The following is a 22,709-nucleotide window of genomic DNA, read 5'->3' on the forward strand; positions in this document are numbered from 1 at the left end:
TTGGTCAGTTTTTGGGCACAAAAAACTAACTAACAAAGAGCCATAAATTACTGACAAGGTATGTTCAAGGACAGGATGTCTCCCAAGAACATCTGGACCTCGTTAAACTTTATGGCCCTGCTCCCTATCTTCTTAATTGGGCATTTTTAGGGCATCTGTTCAGATTTCTGCTGTGGCAGCGCATTTCTGAAGCTGAGATCACCCCCCCCCCAGCTCATTATATGGCCTAAGAGGAAGCCCCTTCTTTAAAATGGAGTTTGTGGGCTGGAGAGACGAGCCAAAGGTCCTGAGTTCGATTCCCAGCAACCACATGGTGGCTCACAACCCCATCTGTAATGAGGTCTGGTGCCCTCTTCTGGCCTTCAGACATACACGCAGAAAGGATATTGTATACATAATAATATAATATTAAAAACTTTATAAAATGGAGTTTGCAAAGTCAGGTCCTTACAGGATCTCACTGCATGGTTTTGGCTGACATGGTACTCACTATGTAGACCAGACTGGCCAAGAACTCAGGGCTCACCTGCCTGTGCTCACTCCTGAGTGCAGGAATTATTCATGCAGCTCCTTCTGCCCTACTCCATGAGAGGTGCCAGCCTCGGTTGCCCCTGTGCAGTGAGACTCAGCACTGGAGGATCTCAGAGGCCTGGTCCACACTCCACTCGGGACTCCCACTCTTGGCCTGAGTGTCTGGAGTCCTCGGGGCTGGAGGGAGGAAAGCCAGAAGCTCTGCCCACAAAGGCACCTTTGTCTGTGTTGTCTTCCAGAGCATGGCTTGTCTCTTTATCCCTCTGGGCTCTGCCATTGTCATCCCTGAAGCAGAAAGCCTTAAAGGGGCTTGATGTCTTCTTAGATTCATGGTATGTGGATATAAAATATATGAATTTGGGCCAGCAAGTTGGCTCAGCAAGGTGGCAAAGGTGCTTGCCACCAAGCTTGATGGCCTGAGTTCAGTCCACAGAAACCCACAGGTGGAAGAGAAACTGCTCTGTTTCTCTCTGCTGCCCTCTGATCCCCACACAAGCACTGTGGCACACACAGCCCCTCCCCATAAGTAAAAAATATAGAATAAATACGTGTAACGTATAGATGAATTTCCCCTCTGCCTGAGGACCAGAGGCCGTAGTGTCTCAGCAGGAATAGATAACTTTACTGTCCAAAATGTGGAAAGAGCCGCACTCTTCCTGGGCAGAACTCGAGTCTGCAGCACCCTGGAGTGCGAGCTCTGAAGGGGATGCTACACACATAGGCCAGGATGAACCCCAGAGAGCTCAGGGTTGTCTCTTCTACAGCCTGGCCTGTCTATGTAGCTCAGACTGGCCTCCTTGCTGCCATCCTGACTGAGCCCCTCACCCTTCCAAGGGAATGCTGGGGTTGTAGGTGTGCACTGCCACACCCAGTCAGCTAGAACAGCTCAAATAAAAGTCAACACTATGACAATGGAGCACAATCCAAAGACTAAGGAGTCCTGGTGACAGACAGGCCAGGCAGACAGGATGAAAGAGGTGAAGGGGTGGACCTGCCTTGTGGAAGAACACAAAGGACACTGGAGACGCCTGTTCCAGCAGGGCTTTGGGTCTAGGCCAGTGCTACAGGTTTGCCAGGCTTGTGTGGGGCTCTGGGTTCCATCCCCAACCTAGCAAGGAAGAAGAGAGGGAGGGAGGGAGAGGGAAGGAGGGAGAGAGGAAGGTGAGCCAAACATCTCTAGCATCTCCCCTCAAAATGGTTTTTGAACGTGGGGTGTCACGGCCTGTGTCTGTTATCTGAGCACTCAGAGGGGGAGGCCGGAGGATCAGGCCACACTGAGACCCTCTCTTAAGCTTTTCTTTTTAAATCAACATCATCTAGGCTTGGAGGTTCATCCCTGTCATGACAGCACTTGGGAAGGGAAGAAGATGTCTGAGGATCACCTTGAGTTTGAAGCTAGCCTGGGCTACCATGCTAAAAGAGAGGGGGTGGGGAGGAAAGGAAAAAAAAATCAACCCTGGTGGTGAGCCACGCGGCCATCACGTGCCTCCTGACCTCATGAGCAGAGGACTCTGTTTACCTCTGTGGGGTTTTTGCCCAAAGCCGCAGTAACTCCTGCTTCGTCATGAGAAAAACATCAGATACACCCAAATTGCAGGATCGTCTAAAAAATACCAACCAGAATGCCTCAAAATTGCCCAGGTCAGGAAAAACAAGGGAAAACTGAGAAGCTGAGTCCGGCAGACAGGGAAGTGAGAGGGTGGACAGGAGATGGCAGAGTAGCCAGCGTGAAACCCGGGCAACTCGCAGTCATGTGGGGAGAGTGGAAAGGAAGGAGGCCCACCTGGGTTTTAGGGAGGGTCCGAAACCATAAACACAGAAGCCAGTTCTGCGGCCAAGGATGCTTCTCAGTTAGGAGGCTTGCCTCCTACACAAAGCCGGGTCCCCTCCTCAGCACCACAGGAACCTGAGTCAGTTCCCAGCGCCGGGAGGTGCAGGCAAAAGGAAGGACTCCTGTGCAGGGTCATCCTAGGTTACACTGGGAGTTTGAGCTAGCCTGGACTACATGGCCCTACCTAAAAACACCAAGAAAACCAAAGAGCGACTGGGATGCAGGGTCAGAGGTAGAGCCAATCAGGACAAGCAGGAGAAAGAGAAAGACCTATCCTACATTGTCCTAAAGCCCTACTCAGCATTCCTTCCTGGCCCACCCATGGCTAGGGCTACTAATGCCTTCTGTCCCTCCCCCCCCCTTTTGGGGAACAGTTCTAATTGGTCTTAATAATAAAAACCTGGATCCAGATATCGGGGTAAATGCTGAAAGATCAGAGACAAAGGAGCAAGCCACAGCCAACTCTGACCTTGCTAACTCCTCCCGCCTTATATTCCTCTCCCTGCCCAGCCATATCACTTCCTGTCTGTCTGTACAGACCTCCAGACCTCTATGATTAGCTAGTGGTTAGCTCTGTCCTCTGATCTTCAGGCAAGCTTTATTTGCTAGAGCACAAACAAAACCTCACTACAGAACAGAGTTTCACTACGTAGCTCTGGCTGTTCTGGAACTCACAGAAATCCACCTGCCTCTGTCTCTCTAGTGCTGGGGTTCCAGGTATGCACCACCATGCCTGGGTCCCCTCATTTTCTTTTCTTTTCTTTTTTTTTTTTGGTTTTTCGAGACAGGGTTTCTCTGTGGTTTTGGAGCCTGTCTTGGAACTAGCTCTTGTAGACCAGGCTGGTCTCGCCCTCATTTTCTAAGACCTGAAGAAGGCCCCAAACCCCAACTGCTCACAGCCATTATTCCCAGCTGTTTCACCCTCTGGATCAGCAGGGGTGCCCCAGCAGTGGTTTTCACTCAGAGACCCACGGGACTCCAGGGTAGACCCTGCGCGGCTTGCCTCTCAAGCCTGTGCACACAGTCTAGGGTTGCCTAGGGTTACCGTTGGCATCTGAGTGTACCCAGAAGCCAAGGTACTGAAGTGTAGCATCCTGAGGCAGTGTTAGAGGTGGCGGACAATGGCAAGTCTACCTGGGAGGTATTGGGTCATTGGGAGCATGGCCTTGGAGGGATACAGAGACCCCCACATCTCCCTGTCTGCCAAGTATGCCCACCATGAACTACTGGGCTCCCCACAGGCCCAAAGCACCAGGGCCAGCTGACTCTGGACTGAAAACTCTGGGGATTTAAAAGAAACTTTTCTTCTTAAGCTGACTGTTTCAGGCACTTGGTTGCAATGACAGAAAGCTACCACACTTAGTAGGGCCTAACATCACACAGTAGGCCTAGATGAGACCAGAAGAAACCATGGGATCCAAGCTAGTCCAATCACAGAGAATTCTAGGACTCCACCTGGAAATTCTGACAGTTTTCTTCCATGCAGGGTCTGTAGAAGCCTGTGGAGGAAGCTGCATTGGAAGAGCAGAGTGGAGGGACAGGAATAGCTGGGTCTTCAGTGACAGCAACAAGCCACTTGATCCAGCCTTGACTCAGGCTCAGTTTCCTCTCTCCCTTTTGTTGAGATCTGTGATGGACTGAAAAATATCTACAATATATGTTTATGTCCTTATTCCCAGGACTTATGAATGTCACATCTTTTTGTTTTTGTGTTTTGATTTTTTTTCTTTTGAGACAGTTTCTCTGTGTAACCCTGGCTATCCTGGAATTAGCTTTGTAGACCAGGCTGGCCTCAAATTCAGAGACCCCCCTGCCTCTGCCTCCCGAGTGCTGGGATCAAAGGTATGTGCAACTACCACCTGGCAAATGTTTCATACTTTAAAGTCTATGTTGGGGGCTGGAGAGGTGGCTCAGGGGTTAAGTGCACTGGCTAGGACCTGGGTTTGGTCTCCAGCCCTCACATGGTGTCTCACAACCATTCATAACTACAGTTTCAAGGAATCTGTTGCCCTCTTCTGGCCTTCCCAGGGACTGCATGCACATGGTGTACATACCTATATGCAGGTAAAACATCTATACACATAAAATAAAATAAATCACACGCCTTTAATCTCAGCAGTTGGGAGGCAGAGGCAGGTGGATCTCCGAGTTTGAGGCCAGCCTGGTCTACAAAGCAAGTTCCAAGAAAACCAGGGCTGGCTGTCACACAGAGAAACCCTGTATCAAAACTAAACAAACAAACAAAACCCCAAATAGATAAATAAAATAAATCTTTAAAAAATGTTTTTAAACAGAAGAACATGGGAGAAGTGTGGGGTCAGATGGTTTTGCCAAGACTGCGATGGCAAGATGGTCCAGGTGGACTCCAATGTAGCCATAGGCTCACAGCAGGAGGCAGAGAACATGGAGTGGGCCTGGGGTCCGGCTGCGGGTGCAGTTCACTGCAACCACCAAGCACACAGAGGCAAAGAACAACTCTCTCCTGGGACCCCAGGTGGACTTTAAACCCCGGCCTCGGAGCTGCAGTGGTCAAGGCCCGCCCAGCTGGTGGTGCTTTCTTAGCACAAGCGGCAAGAGGCAAGTACAAAAACTCATGGAGTCATTTTAATATTCAAGCCTGCTTGGATTTGACACTTTGCTACTCGGAGGGGAAAGTAGCAGGTAGACACAGGCTCCTCTGCCCTCGGGGCACCTGGAGACAGGTGACAGCGAGATCAGGCAACACCCTCCTGATGGGACAGAGCTCCCCAGGCAGAGAAGTCAGTGCAAAGGCCCTGGGGTCAGACATCAAGCAGAGGCAGCCAGGGCTTATTTACAGAACTGTTATCACCCAGTGCCTATAGAGAAGCCTCCAGACACACAGAAGCCCACAGCAGGGAAAGGGACCCAGTAGGGCCCCAGGGGAGCGTCAGGCAGGAGGGTCCTCCCGCTTGCTGCTGGCACTGGTCACCCGCTTGTTCTCTCGGAGGTTGCGAAGTCGAGCGCTGAGGCTGCTGATCTCCTCCACATGGGCCTGCGGCACCCACCCCTTTTCACCATCTGCCAGGCGCACACCCTCCAGCCAGCCTAGGGACACAGCAGTCAGTGTCAGGGACACGGAAGGGCTGCTGGGCAGGCCTGGGAAGGAATAACTGGGCCTGACGCCAGTCTGGGGGCCAGGTGATGTTACCCTAGCGTCACCAGCCCCTGGAAGGACTCCACCTCTCTGAGGAGGCTATTTCCCACTCTCCCCCGTCATTCTCCATTCTCCAGCAGGAAGTTCCTTCTTTGGTCTAACTGGATTCCCAAATACTGTGGCTGATCACCATTTGCACATCCTCTCCCTGTGATAGGTTGGTCACTTGCCCCTCCTTCTGCCCCTCCAAAGGGCTGTTGGGAAGGCCTGGCTCTCACCATCACTGGTCCGGGTCTTCACTGCCAGGATGTCTGTCTTCTCCAAAGTCAATTCATCCGGCTGCAGGGCCTTATAGGTCCTCACACACTGGACCTGGGGGCGGTCTGAGAGCCAAGAGGGGGGTCCAGGAGACCCCAGGTCAGGGGAGGGAGCCACAGTTGCTCCTCTGCCCATCCTAGGCATGAGTTTCCCCAACCTGAGGCTCCCGGCCATGGATGCTGACCTCCCCAGCTTGCTGCAACATCTTGTGTTGATCTCTAGACTCCCATACAAACCCCAGATGCCCACCACGTACCCCTCGACAGTCCTCTGGGTGTCTAAAGTTCAAATCTAAAGACCTATTCAGGACCCACAGACTTCACGCGCGGACACTGCCCACTTGGGCTCAGCTCTTCTTCCCACCCTCTTTCTACTCAGGTTCATGCAGCTCCAGCCACATGGGGCTCCTGTGGTCTCTGAGCAACTGCCCAGAGGTCCTTTCTCCACCCCCCAGGGCCATTTCCCAGTGGCCTCTGTTTGGAGTAGGGGGCTTGTCCTCAGCCTTAGTGGGACTCTGAGCCCAAGTCAGAGAATCTGCCCTGCTTTATTTTTTGTGAAGAGTAGATGGGCTTGAGCATCGCAAACAATTTTGAGCTGGGTGCGGCAGCTCATCCTTGTAATACCAGTACAAGGGGAAACTGAGGTAGGACGTTAGCTCTGAATTCAAGGCCAGACTGGGCTACACAGCAAGACTCCGTCTCAAAAAGGGAAGAAAGAAGGAAGGGAGGGAGGGAGGGAGGGAGGGAGGGAGGGAGGGGGACCAGACTTGGCCCCATTCCCAGCTCAGCTGCTGACTATGTGACCTTGGGTAAATTATTTAACTTTTCTGAACCTCAGTTTTCAGAGGTGTAAAAAAAACTGAAGACGGTGAATCTAGCTAACAGGAGCACTACTGGGATTAAATAAAATGAGTGAAATTACAGAGTCCAGTCCCTGGCCTCACCCACAGCAAGTACTTGTTGGGAGTAGGTCTCTCCCCGGCCCCCACTCCAGCTCCATAGACCTATAATCCAACACCGTGCCTCTGTTCAAACACTGTCTATGGCTACCTCCTACCCACCACCAAGATCCTTTCCCAATAGATGGAGTCTGCCTTGCCAGCCTTACATCACATCCAAGGGAGCTGAGCATCCTTCACCCTGTTAACGCCGTCATTTTCACCCTGCATCCCACACCCTGTACACACCAGGCCTATCTGCTTCACAACCAATGCAGACAGACAGACAGACAGCAGTGGGCTCCAGATCCAGCTCTGTCTAGCTGGGAGGACCCAGAAGAGGCCCTCGGCCTCTCTGAATCTCTCTTTCATAGTCTGCAAAATGGGTTATCTGTTCATATGGGGTGTATCCTACCCAGCCCCCAGTGGCCTTCAGAGCCACCCCAGAGAGTTCTGGGTCCTACCTTCTCCATCACAGGTGACCTCCTTGTCCTCCTGGGGGCTGGATGGGCGCAAGGCTGAGATCCATCGTTGCTTCTCACTTCTACAGAGGGGGAGGTGTGGTCATAACAGGCAAAGTACAGTGACTCAGAGCGGGGTTGGGAACCTGAGCTGGCAGAGCTAGGGTTAGGTCCAGATATCCTGGGCTACACGCAAGTCTCCAGGCCTATGTTCCTACCCCACTTCTTCCTCATGCCAGCTCTGGGCACTCCAGCCTCATGCTACCTCCCTGATAGAGGGGCACAGTGCCCGATGCCACCTGCCATAATTTAGGGACTGCTCCCACCATCCAGACTCGCTCTCTGCCCCAGGGGTTCAGCACAACCCTTGCTTGGGGTTTGGAGTGCTTACTCAGTACGCGCTCTCAGCAGCAGCTGGTGCCTGGCACGCTGCCCATGCAGCAGCCGGAGCAGGAACACATGACCTGGGATGCCCTGTAGCTTCAGGCTCAGGTCTCGAACCTGCAGCTCAGCCATATTGGCATGGACGAAAACAGCAAACTTCCCGAGCCTGGAGGACAGACAACAGGGCAGGGAGGGTCAACAGAGCCTGGGTCCTACCCTCCGAGCCACGCCAGGACCAGGTGAGCTGAAGGGAAGAGGAGGAAAGATCATTTGCTTCTCCAGGCCTGGCTTCACTGGGTGCCCTCTCATCAGGGTATCTAAACAGAGCTCAGGGTGCTAAGACAGGAGGATTGCTGTGAGTGCAACTGCCTGGGTTTCTGCTGGCAGAAGATAACAGAAGCCAGGCCCCCAGCCCAGGTATACTTGTTTTTGCACCCTTCCCTGCCTCCAAATGGACTCCCATGTGACTTGCACCAAGCCAGCAGAAGCTGCTTCTCCGTTCTGAAGTCAGAACCAGGTGCTGCTGGCCTTGCAGGGAAAGAGGCTGGGAGGCAGGGCAGCATCCTGGGCTTGTTACCCTAGCAGAGAAACAGGGCCCAGCTCCCCTCCAGCAACGCTGCGCTGTGCACGAGTCCCCACCATCATGTCCACCTCCCCGCATACATGCACTAGAGGGAGCAGGCCCCTCCTCTGCCATCCCGTTCCTGCATCTGCCCATCCTGAAGCACCTGCCACCTCTAGGCCATCTGTGCTCGCCTGGAAAAGAGTTTCTGGTCCCTCCCACCCCTCCACCCTTCAAATCCGCCAGAAGCAGAATGCGGCTCCTCTGCACACCCCACTCCTGCCCTCAGAACGAGCCCAGCCTCCACGGCGACTTCAAAATCTCCGCTCCCTTTTCTCGCCCCTCTCTTTGATTTGTTCGTGTATTTATTCGGAGACAGGCCCTCACTATAGAGCCCTTGTGGCCTGGAACTTGGATGGCTGCCCTCCATCTCTGTCTCTGCCTCCTGAGTGCCAGGACTAAAGGCATGCGCCACCATCCTGGCTTTCTGCTCTTTCTCCTCTGGTCCACTGCCTGGCTTCTCCATGCCCCAGTCACATTCTGTTCCGACACAGTTTTTCTGTCTTTTCCAAACCACTTCTCAACGCAAAACTCTTACTCTTCAAAGCCCATCCTAAGGGCTGGAGAGATGGCTCAGGGGTTAAGAGCACCTGTTGCTCCTCCGAGGGGATGAGTTCAGAAGCCAGCACCCACAAGGCAGCTCACCACTGTCCCTAGCTCCAGTTCCAGGGGATCTGATACCCTGCTTTGGGGATTGAACGCACATGGTAGTGCACAGACAGACATACATGTGGGCAAAACACCCGTGCGCATATAACAAATATTAATTTAAAAAATATTCCCAGCACCCACTCTTTCCTCCGGGACAGTAGCAGGCAGTCATTGAAGAGGTGAAGGTACACGGCTTTGCTGGACAGCTTCAGCTTGGCAGGCGGTGCGGCCGGCAGGGGGGCCAATTCCACCAGCTCCCCGTGCCTCACCAGCCAGCGGGCCTGTGAGATCAGTGGAAAGATCTGGAGAAAGATAGACAATTAGGGAGGGCAGGTGAAGCAGCGGTGAGTCCAGACCAGGGAGATCATGGGCAGTGACTACCGGCCCCCTGTCCCCAGAGGAAGGAGGAAGCAAGAGCTTTCCTCTTTTAAATTTTTTTATAATGTATTTATATTCTATGAATGGAGGCTCTGCATGTATACCAGCATGTTAGAAGAGGGCATCAGATCCTGTTATAGATGGTTATGAGCCACCATGTGGGTGCTGGGAATTGAACTCAGGACCTCTGGAAGAGTAGCCAGTGCTCTAAGCCCTGAGCCATCTCTCCAGCCCAGCAAGGGCTTTCCCCTACCTTGCCCTCGAAGTGGATCTTCTTACTCAGGTGAATGAGTTCCTCAGTCCTCTTCATGGACTGCACGCTGGCATTGCATTCCTGCACCAGCTGGGGATGGGATGGGTGGGGAGTTATCTGGGCTCCCACCAGGAGAAGGGGAGGCCTCAGGAGCCCACAGCTCCAGTCCCTGAGCTCACCTCCTTGAGTGCACTGAAAGCCTTGGTGGCCATGTCCTCATCTTGGGAGCCTGGTGCTGTCCGCTTCAAAATGTTCTGGTGGGCAAGAGCGAGAGCAAGAGAGAGCGAGAGAGAGCGAGAGAGAGAGAGAGAGGAGAGAGAGAGCAAGAGAGAGAGCGAGAGAGAGAGCAAGAGAGAAAGAGAAAGAGAGAGCGAGAGCGAGAGAGAGAGGGGAGAGAGAGAGAGAGAGAGCAAGAGAGAAAGAGAAAGAGAACGAGAGCGAGAGAGAGAGAGGAGAGAGAGAGAGAGAGAGAGAGACACGTTCTTGGGTACGGTGGTCACTAGTAAGGCACCCATGTTCTCACTTGCATTAAGACGCCCTATTGAAACTCACTGGGTCACACACAAAACAGACATGAGAGTAGAAGGAGGGGTCACCCGGGAAGAGGAAGAAGACCAGTGGGAGGGGACACAAGGGAAGAGGGAGATGGGTATGTGTGTATGGAAATGTCACAATGGACCCTATTATTCATAATTAATATATGATAAAATGGAAGACAAACGTGATATAACAACGAAAACAACCACAGGTGGCAGGCCAGCCTTTCCCTCCCCGCCCTTCCTGAAGTGAGCTACCTCTACCAGCATCTTGAGGCGGGTGACCCTCTGGAAGGGTAGGATGAGGAAGGAGGTGAGAGGCAGCCGCTGGCACACGGGAGACTCTTCTAGGCGGGCCAGGATGCCGGGAAACTTGGGGTTCTCTAGGCTGGACAGTGGGCAGGAAGGTGCTGTCACAGGTGGCTCTCTGCACATCACCCCACGCCTCACAGATGGACCTGTCCCACCCGATCCTCTGCACCTACATCCACCCAAGCCCCCCTCCCCACCGCAGAGCCCCTCCTACAGGAGGCGCTGGTAGGTGCGCTCCTGATAGGCCTGGTTGGTGACGTAGGGCAGGTAGACCCGGCGGAAGGCAGGGCAGTGCTGCAGAACGACATCGCACACGCTGAAGCGCAGCACGTCGGCCTCTAGACGCTGTTCCAGGTCGTGAAGAAACCTGCCAGGCGAGCCAAGGTCAAGGACAGCGCCACTACAGACATCTGTGCCCACCCTTAGCCAGGCCGGGCCACTTGCTCACCTCTCACTGGTGCTCTTGACCTCGGGCAGTTTGGAAAATAGCCACTGCTTGTCCTGAGTCCCCAGACACTCGCTCAGCTCCGCGGAGCCTAAGAAGTGGCCCACAGCCACCGACAGGCTATGGATGTAGGAGGCCTCCGAGGTGATCAGCTCAAATTTGGCCTAAGGGAGGGTGGAGGCCGGGAGCAAAGTCAGGCCGCCAAGGATCAGGGTCTCAACTCTCCCAACAGGATGAGACCTCAATAGACACCACTGCCCTGCCCCTTCCCAGCCCTACGGATAATCTGGCGCCAGGTGGGGCCTGGGCGCGCCCAAAGCTGCCAGCTGACAAGCTCCGCTACTAGAAGTCTTTCCCAAGAGCAAGCGCTGCCGGTGGCGCTCGGCTACGCCCAGCACCTGCCCTTGGCCACGCCCCCAACCGGGGAGGGCGCTCTCCAACGGCCCCGCTCCTGTGTTGCTCCGTCCTGTCCTTGACCTAGCTCTCTGTCCTGGCTTCCCCCTGGCACCCGAGGACCCAAGCTTTCCCTGGTCCTCCCACCCACTCTCCGCGTTGACACGCTTCACCCCCTACTAAGTCCCCAGCACCGGACCTTGACCCCGCCCCGTCCTAGGCTCCGCCCCTCCGATCCCACTCCAGCTTCCCAGCTGACTTCTAGGAGCCCTACCTTCCCACTTCTTCTCCCCCACCCTTCGCTTTGACAGTTCCTGGGTCCAGCTGAGTCTCCTGATCAACTACTTCTGGTCCCGCTCCTGACATAGGCTTCTCCCTGTCTTAGACCCTCCGGGCTCTTCTCCTGGCTGCACAGATGCTGCCCTCCCCCGCCACTTTCCACTGCTAGTCGACAAGCCCTTCATCTCCCTAAGGTCCCCATCACCTGCTTCTGGCCTCGCCCCATACGAGGCTCCACTCTGCCCACCCCTTTTCCTGGCTTCCAGGCCGGGCTCTCGAGTCTTTTCCCAGGTCCTCCCACCCCTTCTCCACCTGGACAGTCCCTAATTCCCCGTGAGTCCCCATCTCCTGCCTCTAGCCCCGCCCCTCACCTCCTGCAGTTTGCAGTCGCGCAGGCTCAGCGTGGCCAGGACGCCGCTGCCGCGCACGTCGGGGATGTCCTGCCACAGCGAGAAGGTGGAGCCTCGGGCAGAGCGCTGCGCGCGAAAGGAGCTGCTCGGGGAAAGGTTGGCGCGTGGTGGCCCGGGCCCCTCCTCCGCGCCCTCCGCCCCGTCCCCAGGGCCCTCCTCCTCGCGCTGCTGCCGCCGCAACTCGCGCGCGCTGGCCACGTCGCTGTACTCCTGGTAGAGGACAGCTGGGCGGGGCGGGAGACGGGATCTCAGGATCTCATTTACCCAAGCTAGAAACACTAACTGGGCACCAACTGCATGCCAACCCACCTCAATTTCCCAAAAGCAGACTCCCCAGATTCCAAAGCCCCGGTCCCATCCCCTCCGCCCCCCACGCCCACCCCCGCCTTCGCAGCAACTCTGCACATACAGTTAAGGAGGAAGCGGGACTGGCGCCGCTCGGTGGCGCTGCTGGGATCCTGAGAGGGTTTTTCATGCGTGTCCAGCCTAGGAAAGAGTGTCAGGACCTCTTTGCATCCCTCCCCAACCCGAACCCCAAGAGAGAGGTAGGTACCTGGGCTCCAGTAGACCATCGTGGACCTCATTTGGGTCAGCAGGTGCTGGCAGCGACACACTGTCCACCCTCATCTCCGCTCTTCGGGATTCCCTCACAGGCAGTTTCCCTAGAGAAAGCAAGAGCCGGGAGTGGGTGATCTAGAGAACGACGTGCGTGGGGCCGATCACCCGATGTTAACACCGGTAGGTAGGCTGCGCCCTGCACGCCTGGCTCAGGCTGCCCTCAGTGCCCGGAAAAATAGAAAAATAGCTGATTACCTTCTCGGGTGATTCCAGCACCTGACCCCGAGGTCAGGGCCCTGGTGGCCGTGCGACCCAGGCGCAGAGATGAGTGAAGCCTCGTCATCAGTTCGGAGGCTGAGAAGCGCCTTCGCTCCTGAGCCTCAAGGCCCACTCTGGTGCTTCTGGAAAGTTCCTGTGGCCTGGGCTCTTCCGCACATAGAGCCTGCTCATGTGTAGCCTGGCCAGTCTCTAGAAGACCCATGGCGGTCTCGGTGCCACCAGTGGCCTCTTCATTATGATATACCTGGATCTTGCGCCCTAGGGGTGGGGTAAAATAACAGCTGCCCTCCACTGTAGTCTGTCCCGTCTTCCTTCTTGTTGTGGTGGCATGACCCTGAGCATCAAAATGAGATGTCCCAGGGCAACAGGATATCAGAGGTCCTGACCACAGAGAGCAAGGGAACTGGAACAGCGGCAGCCAAACTGGTTATGTAATGTTGGCAAGTCATTTGGACCCTATGAGCCATCTTTCCCTTGTCGGTAAAACTTGTCCTGTCTTTTGGGACATTCTGAAGTTTAGAGAGTTCAAAAAGAGCCTCCCAGTCCCCCCCCCCAGCTGCCCCAAAAGACCCACCCCCCCACCAGGGTGACTCACAGGCTGACTTCTTCTCTGAGCCACCATGGCTGGCCCTGCGCTGGGGCTGCATGTGTTGGGAGCTCCAGGGTCCCACCAGAGTTGGGGGCTGGGCACCAGGACAGTGGGGCCAGCTGCCAGCCCTGCTGGGTCTCATTCCTCCACTGCTGGAGATATGGGAATCTGGGCTTCCTGGGGAAGGTGGCCATGACAGTCCTTGGAGAGGGGCAGGGGTCGCCAGGGACCAACGACTACCAGGAGCTTGAAGCTCCTCAGGCGCAATGGGGAAAAGATCCACACACACTGGGCTTGGGGGCTGCAGAGAGGGCAGTTCCACGAAAGACAGGCTTTCCTGCTGGCACACAGCTACCGGGCGGCGGGCAGTGCCAGGTGGTCCAGCCAGGTGAGGCTGGAGGGTTGCGGGTGGCCCACAGTCCATTCCTCCTTTGCTCTGCCACCCTCCTGGGCCTGGAGGGGAGAAGGGATGAGATCCAGATATAGTACAACAGGCAGTGCTGGTGAGCCATCATGTCCTGGGGGCCCGGGCAACCCCTCTGGCGGGCACAAGTGTGCGCAGCTACACAAACACACTCACATGCCCTTTTAGTAATCGTCAGTGTTAGTCAGTACTTATTAAATGAGCAACACCCGTGTAGCCCCTCAGTTAATCTCCACCAGCCTTCCGCACCGATGCCGTTACCCCCATTTGATAGAAGAGGAGAGGGAGGCACAGTGGTTATCTACCGACTAGTAGAGCCAGGATTTCCACACAGGCGTCACGACTTCCACATCTGCGTTGTCAATCACCTTGTACAATTTCTAATACACATTGACATGTGACCGGACATATAGATAACATACGTTGTCACACAAATTCATGTTCCAACACACAGCCACACATTCTCATCCGGCACACATACTTTCATAGATAACTTGAGACATCTCAAATGCGGATAGACACATACTTTTTTTTTTGTTTTGATTTGTAACATAGGCTTAGAAATTTTCAGTGACACGCACACATACACACACACACACACACAAGCTTCCTCACACGGCTCCAGGCAGACACACACACACACACCAGGATGCAGATACATACGGGCCCAATGTCCTTGTTCTGAAGTTATCCACCCCCTTCCATACCCAGGCTTGAGGCCTTCTTGCTGAGTGATGCCTACACCCTTGCCAGGCTGGCTGGCAGGGTCACAGACTGGCAGGCAGGCCACCACCCAGATTAGTCCCTCCCAGGGAAGAGCAAGGAGATGCCCAATCCCCAGTTTGGGATGACAGAGGGGCTTATCCCCGTCCCAGCTCCCAGACACTAGATCAAACCAGGCAGAATGGGCCGTTTCTGGGCAGGATGCCATCCCCAGGCAGTCTGCCAGTACCCCAGGACAGAATGATGAGCCCAGAGGTCCAAGCCCCTTCCGCCTCTGCCCCAGAGCCCTCTGTGGCCTCCCTCTCGCCCCTCACCTCTTCAGCAGAGACCGAAGCCTGCTGCTGATGCTGCCTGCCTGCTCCGGCAGGGGAAGCCCTCTCTCTGCCCAGCTGGCTGGGGGAGATCCCACCCAGACAAAGGGTTTGATTCATCAAACCCTGTGGTGAGGCGAGGAGAGGGAGGGAGCAGGCAGCGGGCTGGGGCTGGGCGGGGGCCTACACTTGCCTGGCTGCGTTGCGGGCAGTCTGGGCAGCAAGGACCCTTGCAGAGGCCCCTTGGGCCAAAGGAGCAGTGCCCAGTCTGACAGAAACGAGAGGGAGACCCAGAGAAATAGCGGCCTTGGAGACAACAGCTCGGGAAGCGACTCTGGGAGACTGAAGAAGAGAAACCACAGAGGCTGAGTCGCTTGAGGCCCAGAGCCTGAGACACCAGGAGACACCGAGGATTTCCGATGTGACCAGATGCCCAGGCCGATGGGAAATCCAGGAAAAATACAAACAAACAAAAAACAGGAAGACAGATGAACAAATAATAGCTCATGCCCAGTGGGGTTGCCAGTCTGGTGGGAGAGCCAAAAACCAAAAGCGGTTATAATCTGAGTTGGCAAGAAACAAGCCACAGGCACTAACACAGTAGGGGGCTGGGCCCAGCCCAATCTGAGTACATCAGGAAGGCTTCCTGGTGTAGGTCTCAGCTCAAGGTTGCAAGGCTAAAACCCGCAAGGACCCAGTACAAAGATGGGGCAGTAATCTCCAGCCTGAACCAGAGACAGCATCTGGGTAGGCCTAGTAGAGGACGGTTGAGTCTCCTGCTTTGTATCTCACCTGCTTCTCCCCGTACCCCTGCCTTAGGAGGCCTGAGGTGAAGACTGACTGGTCCTCAGAGGCCCTCCCCCAAACAAAAACAACAGCCGTACCTCACTCACTCCCTGATTTAGCCTTCGCCCCTCAAGACTACCGTGCTCAGCTGGGTAAGCCACTGTGAACCTCGGTTTCCTCAGCCAGCATTGTAGGAGAGCTAGCACCAACTTCCTCACTGCTAATACAAGAATTAATGGCAGAGCACAGGAGGTGCCTCGGGCACAGGGCACGGTGGGAGGCTTGTCATCGATAGCCAGTCCCCCAGTGGGGTCATTTTCTCAGTCTTTGGGGTGCGGGGAATGGCTTGGGCCAGCAGCCAGTGGTAGTAACAAGTGGGAGGGGACACAGTTAGTCTCTGTTCACCACACGGGTCTCTCTTAGGCATAAGAACACACCCTGCCCTAGAAGCCCCTGGAGAACAGGAAATGAGCCCCTCTCCTGTGATTTATAAGGTAAATCACCAAAACACTGGAACTTAAGGCCGGAGCAACTTCAGTTAAGACCTCAGAGGAGAAGGCCAGGGTGCTAAGGGAATGTGCAGGGCTTTCTGGAATACGAAATTAAAAAAAAAAAATTATAAAAAGGGTGGCAGAAAGTGTGGGAGTGGGTCAGCCCCACTGTGCCCCTGACCCAGCGGCTGTGGCAATGGCCCGTCAAGCCGAGACACCATTCAAGTAGCTTTTCAGGCAACAGCCCACCTAGCCTTGATGTTGGTAATTTGGGTCCAAGCCGGGTTTAAGACTGTGTAGCACTTTTCCATTAAAATAAAAGGTCAGGAAGGACTGGCTTCAAGTGGCTGGCTCTAGATGTGACCCCAAGACAGAGGAGTGCTCACAAGGCAAGGGTCACTCTGGAAACCAGGTTCAAGGTCCTGTGTTGACACTGGCCAGTCCTGTGAGGCCCTAGGCAAATTATAAAGCCCTTCCTTGGGCCTTGGTGTCCTTGTGTGTCAAGTGACCCTGAGGTCCCCCAGAACTCTCCTCTATGAAGCCTGTGTCAAAGGTGTCTCTGCAGGCTAAGAAGGATTGGCAGAGGCCAGGGAGTGGTCTGTGCAGAGGCACTATTAGTTAGAGAGGGCAACAGGTCTATCTAGCAAGGTGTCAGAGCATCCCAAAGCATTGCCGTTGTCCGGGACAGCACCTCTGGCCCCGCGGTACCCAGCTTTTCCTTCCCTTCTTAGTACCCCTTGACTCCCTGTTCAGAGAACAGACCTTCCAGACTCCCTTTCTCCTTAAGGGACAAAATCTAGATGGCAGTCTTGTCTGGAAAGGGGGTTCCAAGTCAAGCAGAGCCCCAGGAGGCCAAGAACGGGTTGAAGCTAGAAGCAGCGGGCAGGCGGCACAGCACAAAGGACTCCCTCGGGACACAGCAAGAGGAGGTTGGGCTGTTGACCCAGGGCCCTACCTCAGCCAGGGAGCTCCTCCGTCCAGCGGCTGGTACAGTCCAGGGCTCCAGGCCACCCTGGGGGCAATGGGGTTGTAGCCAAGTCCTCAAAGGACCATGCCAGCATGGCTCCAATGCTGGACAATGCAAGCTCCTGGGTATTGTGTGGGGCAGGGAGGGGGGAAGCGAGGGTGAGGGAGCCTTGCAGAGGCAGGCGGCTGTCTCGACGTGCCTGCTCCCCGCCCCCCTTCCCCAGAACCGGTTTGGCCAGTCGGGTACAAGAGGGGGCTGGAACAATGGGAGTCCTATGCCTCCCAGAGGCTCTGAGGGACCCCAGACAGCTGCCTAAAGATGGGGTTAGCAGGGTTCTGCTCCTAAGAGGTAAGACACCCCTTTTTGGAGCTTTCCAAGTACTGGGGAGAGGCGGGGATTTTGTAGGAGTGAAGGACGTCCTGGAAGGGTTGCAAAGGAACCTCCAAACCTGGAATCCCCCTCAGGGATTCTGAGACCTCCTCTGCCCCTCTCTGAACCTATCCCACCTCTGAAAATTGGGGACACATGACTGTCTCCCATGCCTGGGAGATAGAAGTCAATCTTGGAAGCTAGTTATCTTCTGGAGGGCCCTTTCTGGATAGCCCCTCCAGTATGGCCACTCCTCACCACTGACCCCTGTCTGCTGGAATGACCAGCCTCTGGGTCTGTAGCAGCTGCCTCCCCAATGGAATCTTCCCAGAGTCCAGACGCCTACCTGGAGAGAGTTCTCAGTAAGGCCAAGGAAACAGCCGAAGCCAAGGCAGCCTCCATAAGAGGTTGGAGGGGTGAGGGTGGAGGGGGGGGTCCATGCTCGGTGCCAGGCACACAACTTTGCCAAGTCTGTGGAAAACATAGAGCTGCTTCCTATCTCCTAGTGTACCGACCATTTGTGTGAGCACCTTGAAATTGCCAATTGGGCGCTATTCAGAGGCGTATGTAGGGTAGGTATGAAGATGATGCCCATGGGGTTAATAACCAGTACGCTTCCTGCATGCCAAGCACTTCACGTGCATGGATTCACTTACTGTCTGTCAGGACCCTGTGAAGCCCCTACCGTGGCTGCTACCATGTAGCAGGGGAGTGAGTACACAAGGCTTGTGCCCCTACACATGAGCACTGTCCCATCTGTGCGGTTTCCCCTCCACACACACCCTTTACAGAAGGTGACAGTGAGGTTCTAGGGACTTAATTAACAAGAACAGCCAGGGGCTGGAGAGATGGCTCAGTGGTTAAGAGTCTGTGCTGCTCTTGCAGAGGAGCTAGACTCGGTCCCTAGCGTTCACAGGGTGGCTCACACCGTGTGTCACTCCAGTTTCAGATTATCTGACACCTTCTTCTGGCTTTCATGGGCGCTAGGCGTGTACAGGGTGCACACAGTTACATGCACGCAGGCGAAGCACTCATACACATAAAAAGTAAAAATGAATAAATCTTAAAAAAAAGAAAGAGGGCTGGAGAGATGGCTCAGTGGTTAAGAGCACTGCCTACTTGTCTAAAGGTCCTGAATTCAATTCTCAGCAACCACATGGTGGCTTACAACCATCTGTAATGAGATCTGGTGCCCTCTTCTGGCCTGCGGGCATGCATGTGGGCAGACTATAGTGTACACAACAAATAAATAAGTTAAAAAAGAAAAGAAAGAAAAGAATAGCCAGTATTGAGATCCAGGTCTGTCTGACCCCGCCCCGAGCCTACATCCTTACCCACTGACTGTGTATTGGGAGATGCCTAGCTGATAGCTGACTTCTTTTTTTCAAACTTGGTATGTAGAGGAGGATCTTAGCGTGTTGAGCTTCCCGCCTCTACCTTTTTGAATGCTGGGATTACACAGAACTCCACCACACACAATGCTGGGGGTTGAACTCAGACCCTCTTGCATGCCAAACCTGCATGCCCAGATCCCAGGGAACTCTTCTTGGGAGTGGGTTCTTTAGCCTCTTATTGATGACTTTAAATTCATAGTGGAGTCCTCTATTCCTCCTCTCTACTTTGCCCTCCCTGAGCACCGTTACACTTCAAGAAGATGCTGGCCAAAGTAGGTGAGGGGAGATAGGGTTAAGTCAACATCCCACGGAGAGCAGGAAAAAGGTGGAGAAAAATCTCCAACCTTCTCATCTGCCCAAATAAAACCACCCTGTACCCCTCGCTGGAAACCAGAGGGCTCCGACCTTGTAGTGGGTAGGGCAGGAGCTCTAGATAACTTTAGGGGGCTGTGCCTCCGCCTCCACTGCACAGGGTCGCGTGAAGCGGGTGAAACTAGCTCTCCAGAGCTGAGACCCTTCCCCCGCCCTCTGAGAAGTCAAGGTAAAAGGGGTGTATCATGGTCAGGGTTTGGTAAAGGACAAGACCAAGTAGAAACGATCCATCCTCAGTTACGTTTTTTTTTTTTTTTTCTGAGACAGGGTTTCTTTGTAGCTTTGGAGTCTGTCCTGGAACTCATTCTGTAGACCAGGCTGATCTTGAAGTCACAGATCTGCCTGCCTCTGCCTCCCAAGTGCTGAGGTTAAAAGCATGCACCACCACTGCCTGGCACAGCAGCTCTTACAAGGAAAACATTTAATTGGGGGGGCTGGAGAGATGGCTCAGAGGTTAAGAGCACTGACTGTTCTTCCAGAGGTCCTGAGTTCAATTCCCAGCAACCACATGGTGGCTCACAACCATCTGTAATGATACCTGGTGCCCCCTTCTGGCCTGCAGGTGTACATGCAGGCAGAACGCTGTATACATAATTAATAAATAAATCTTTAAAAAAAAAAAAAAAACATTTAATTGGGGTGGCTCACTTACAGTTTGCAGAGGTTTAGTCCATTATCATCATGGCAGCCCGCAGGTAGACACGGTGCTGGAGGAGTGGCTTAGAGTCCTGCATCTTGCAGGCCACAAGAAGTTAACTGAGACACTGGATGGTGTCCTGAGCATGGAAAACCTCAAAGCCCACCTCTACAGTGACACATTCCTCCAAGGCCACACCCACTCCAACAGAACCACACCTCCTAATAGTGCCACCCCCTGTGAGCATATCAAGGCCAAATACCTGCAAACCACAGACAGTCTAACACAGCTGAGGCCAACAACAAAGTCCTGAACTTAGGTAGCCTGAACCAACAGACTACCTGGCAGGATCATTAGCTTTATTGTCTTCCAGGGGGGCATACTAAGGTAAGTTCACAGCCTCAAGGACAGTGCAGAGAAGACTCCAGGTGAATTTAAAACACTAGTACACCTCTGTTCTAGAAAAAAAAATTCAAGACCTGGAGCCTCTCTACCCATTCAGCCGGACAGCGGCCACCAGGACACGGACCCAGCACTGGTCCCTAGGCTGCTGTGCAGATTGAGATGCAGCTCCATCCATCACCATGTTGCCATACTCAGCTAGTAATTACGGCCAGGCCAGCCGGGCTCAGCTCTGAGGAGCACAGAGCCAAGTCAGCAATCACAGTTGGAGTCCGCTCCCTGGTGTCCAGAGAAGAGGATGAAGCTCATCCTGGTGAGCCAGCCTTGGGCTTTTCCCCCACTTTAGGTCCAACTCTCAGAAACCGACGTAATTCTAGATGCAGAACTGTATGCTTTGTGGTTCACACCTAGGCAGTAGAGTCCCAGCCTTTCGCCACACACTGAAAGAAAGACCCACCCACTGCAGTGGCCTTCAGCCACTGCCAAGGCTGATCCTGAACTCACAGCAACCCACCTGTCTCAATCTCCTGAGGGCAGCAATCACCGCCCTAAACCACCACACCCAACCTGCCACAGTCTTGGTAGTCTGCAAGACAACTCAGTGATTAAAGGCGATCGCTCCCAAGCCTGAGAACCCTGGGTTGATCCCTGGAAGCAACACAGTGGATTAGAGAACTGTTGTGTGCAGCCGTGCTGACGCCACGTGCGCAGTGAACAAAAGTTTAGCATCTCGAGCCTTCACACTTAGTGTTTCTCCTAATGACCGTGGCTCAACAGTTCAAGTGTGTAGGACCGGAAAGGATTTCAGGGCTATGGGGAAGAATTAAAACATACTATACTTGGGAATAGTGATTTCTCTTCTGCTTCCTCGGGAAGACCAAAATCCTGCTTAGCTGGGAGGTCAGTGCTGCTCACTGTCAGATCAGACACAGAAAGGCCTCTCATCTGTTATTCACTGGAAATTAAAATGAAAAGCTGCCGTGACAATTGCGCATTAAGTGTGTGTTAAGTTTCAAGCCCGGGACAAGCAGCTGAGGTGTCTAACTCATCAAAGCCGATCTGGCTGCCAGGTTCTCCCAGCATCCCTCAGTCCCTACCTGTTACAGGATATGGCTGGCACACCTGCCCTCTGCCCTGAACTCTTCAGCCTAGGGGCTGGGTTGCCCTTCCCCAGAGGCTCTTCCTATATAATCCAGGCATTTTGGTAACCTCCCCTTTTATCTTTGGCCTCCTGGCTGCTGCACCTGCTTCCCCCTCACTCCCCATCTCTTCACATGGCCCAGCTCAGCCTGGTCACGTCACTCTGGACTCTCCCAGTTGTTCCTGCCTCTGGCTGTGCTCTGGCTTTTATCTACGGTAAACGTTCTCCACCACACCTAGGAGCAGTCATGGCCTCCCCCCCTTTCTCTCATTCATCATGGATACTGGATTTTGGGGGTACCTGTCTCAGAAGTCAAGGCAAGCCAGGCAATGTGGTACACACCCCAAGTCCCAGCACATGAGAGGCAGAAAGAGGCGGCTCAATGTGCACTGGAGGCCAGCCTGGTCTGCACACCAAGGCGCGGGCCAGCCACGGCTAAACCGTGATTCCCCGTCTCCAAATGGCTGGATGGGGCAGCGCTGCTCAGTGTGATGCTTTTGTTAGATGTCTTTTCTCACAAAGTAAAACTGAAGCTACAGGCGGGGAAAAGAAATGTAACAAATCAATATTTCTAATTAAAACTTCTGCAGAGCGAATTTGAATATAACTTTTATAAGCATGTCAGCATGGTGTCAGTTTAACAGCACAACATTAGTTTCAAAATTAATTTTAGCTAAACTATGAGGAATAACCAGGGTGCTGGTTGAGCAGTGTTGCTCACTGGCTTGTGAACTTCAGTGCTGAGGAGCAGGGGAGACCCTGTGGCTGTGGGCACGCACTCTGCCTCAGGTCTGGGGAGACTTTAAATTAAACAACTCATATTAAAACAGACTGGAATAGAGCTGGCTGCAAGGGTGCATCTGTAATCCCAGCACTCAAGAGATGAAGACAGGCTGTGAGTTCAAGACCAAGTGGGCTATATGTGAGACCCAATCTCCAAAAGCCAAAAATAAACCGAAGACGCTGTTTGGAACTCTTAAAAATGCTACCTTGAGCCTTTGAGGAGTAGAGGCAGGAGGGTCATTTCAAGGTCATTCTTGGCTACACTGGAAGTTTGAAGTTAGCCTGAGCTTACACACAGACCTTGTTGAAAAAATTGTGTGCTGTGTACACACACACACACACACACACACACACACAATTTTAGCTGTTTTCAATTGAGAGAAGAGAAGCCCTCTCTCCCAGAACCAGGATGGAAGCCCAGTGGTCCTGCTGGATACACTCTGGCAAGCACCACCAAATTTTGAGTTGGAGGGTTCCCTATGGGTTTCCAGTTCCTTATTTCACCAATATTTGTAGTGGCCATTACTGAAATTTAGTAATTTTCACATGGCCTGCGAAGAAAAGTTGACTTAGGAAAGCTCCATGCTGCCTGACACTCTTTATTCAGACTATGGATGCATTTCCAGG

General features: G+C 53.8%; 1 protein-coding gene across 1 annotated transcript; it reads right to left on the minus strand.

Moving 5' to 3' along the window:
• Positions 1 to 4,659: 4,659 nt before the first annotated feature.
• Arhgef19 (Rho guanine nucleotide exchange factor 19) lies at positions 4,660 to 17,085 on the minus strand. The gene is made up of 16 exons (XM_041652545.1): positions 16,973 to 17,085; positions 13,289 to 13,735; positions 12,670 to 12,951; positions 12,410 to 12,518; positions 12,266 to 12,342; positions 11,818 to 12,080; positions 10,778 to 10,938; positions 10,544 to 10,696; positions 10,276 to 10,405; positions 9,661 to 9,735; positions 9,482 to 9,571; positions 8,992 to 9,152; positions 7,585 to 7,743; positions 7,197 to 7,276; positions 5,756 to 5,860; positions 4,660 to 5,428 (listed from the first exon to the last, which is right to left on the minus strand). The coding sequence occupies exons 2-16, from the start codon at positions 13,704 to 13,706 to the stop codon at positions 5,271 to 5,273; spliced, it is 2,421 nt and encodes an 806-aa protein (XP_041508479.1). The 5' UTR covers positions 13,707 to 13,735; positions 16,973 to 17,085; the 3' UTR covers positions 4,660 to 5,270.
• Between the last annotated feature and the right edge of the window lie 5,624 nt (positions 17,086 to 22,709).

Source organism: Microtus oregoni, unplaced genomic scaffold (genome assembly GCF_018167655.1).
Source record: "Microtus oregoni isolate MIOR12 unplaced genomic scaffold, Mior012 000005F_ref0000423, whole genome shotgun sequence".
Lineage (NCBI taxonomy): Eukaryota > Metazoa > Chordata > Mammalia > Rodentia > Cricetidae > Microtus > Microtus oregoni.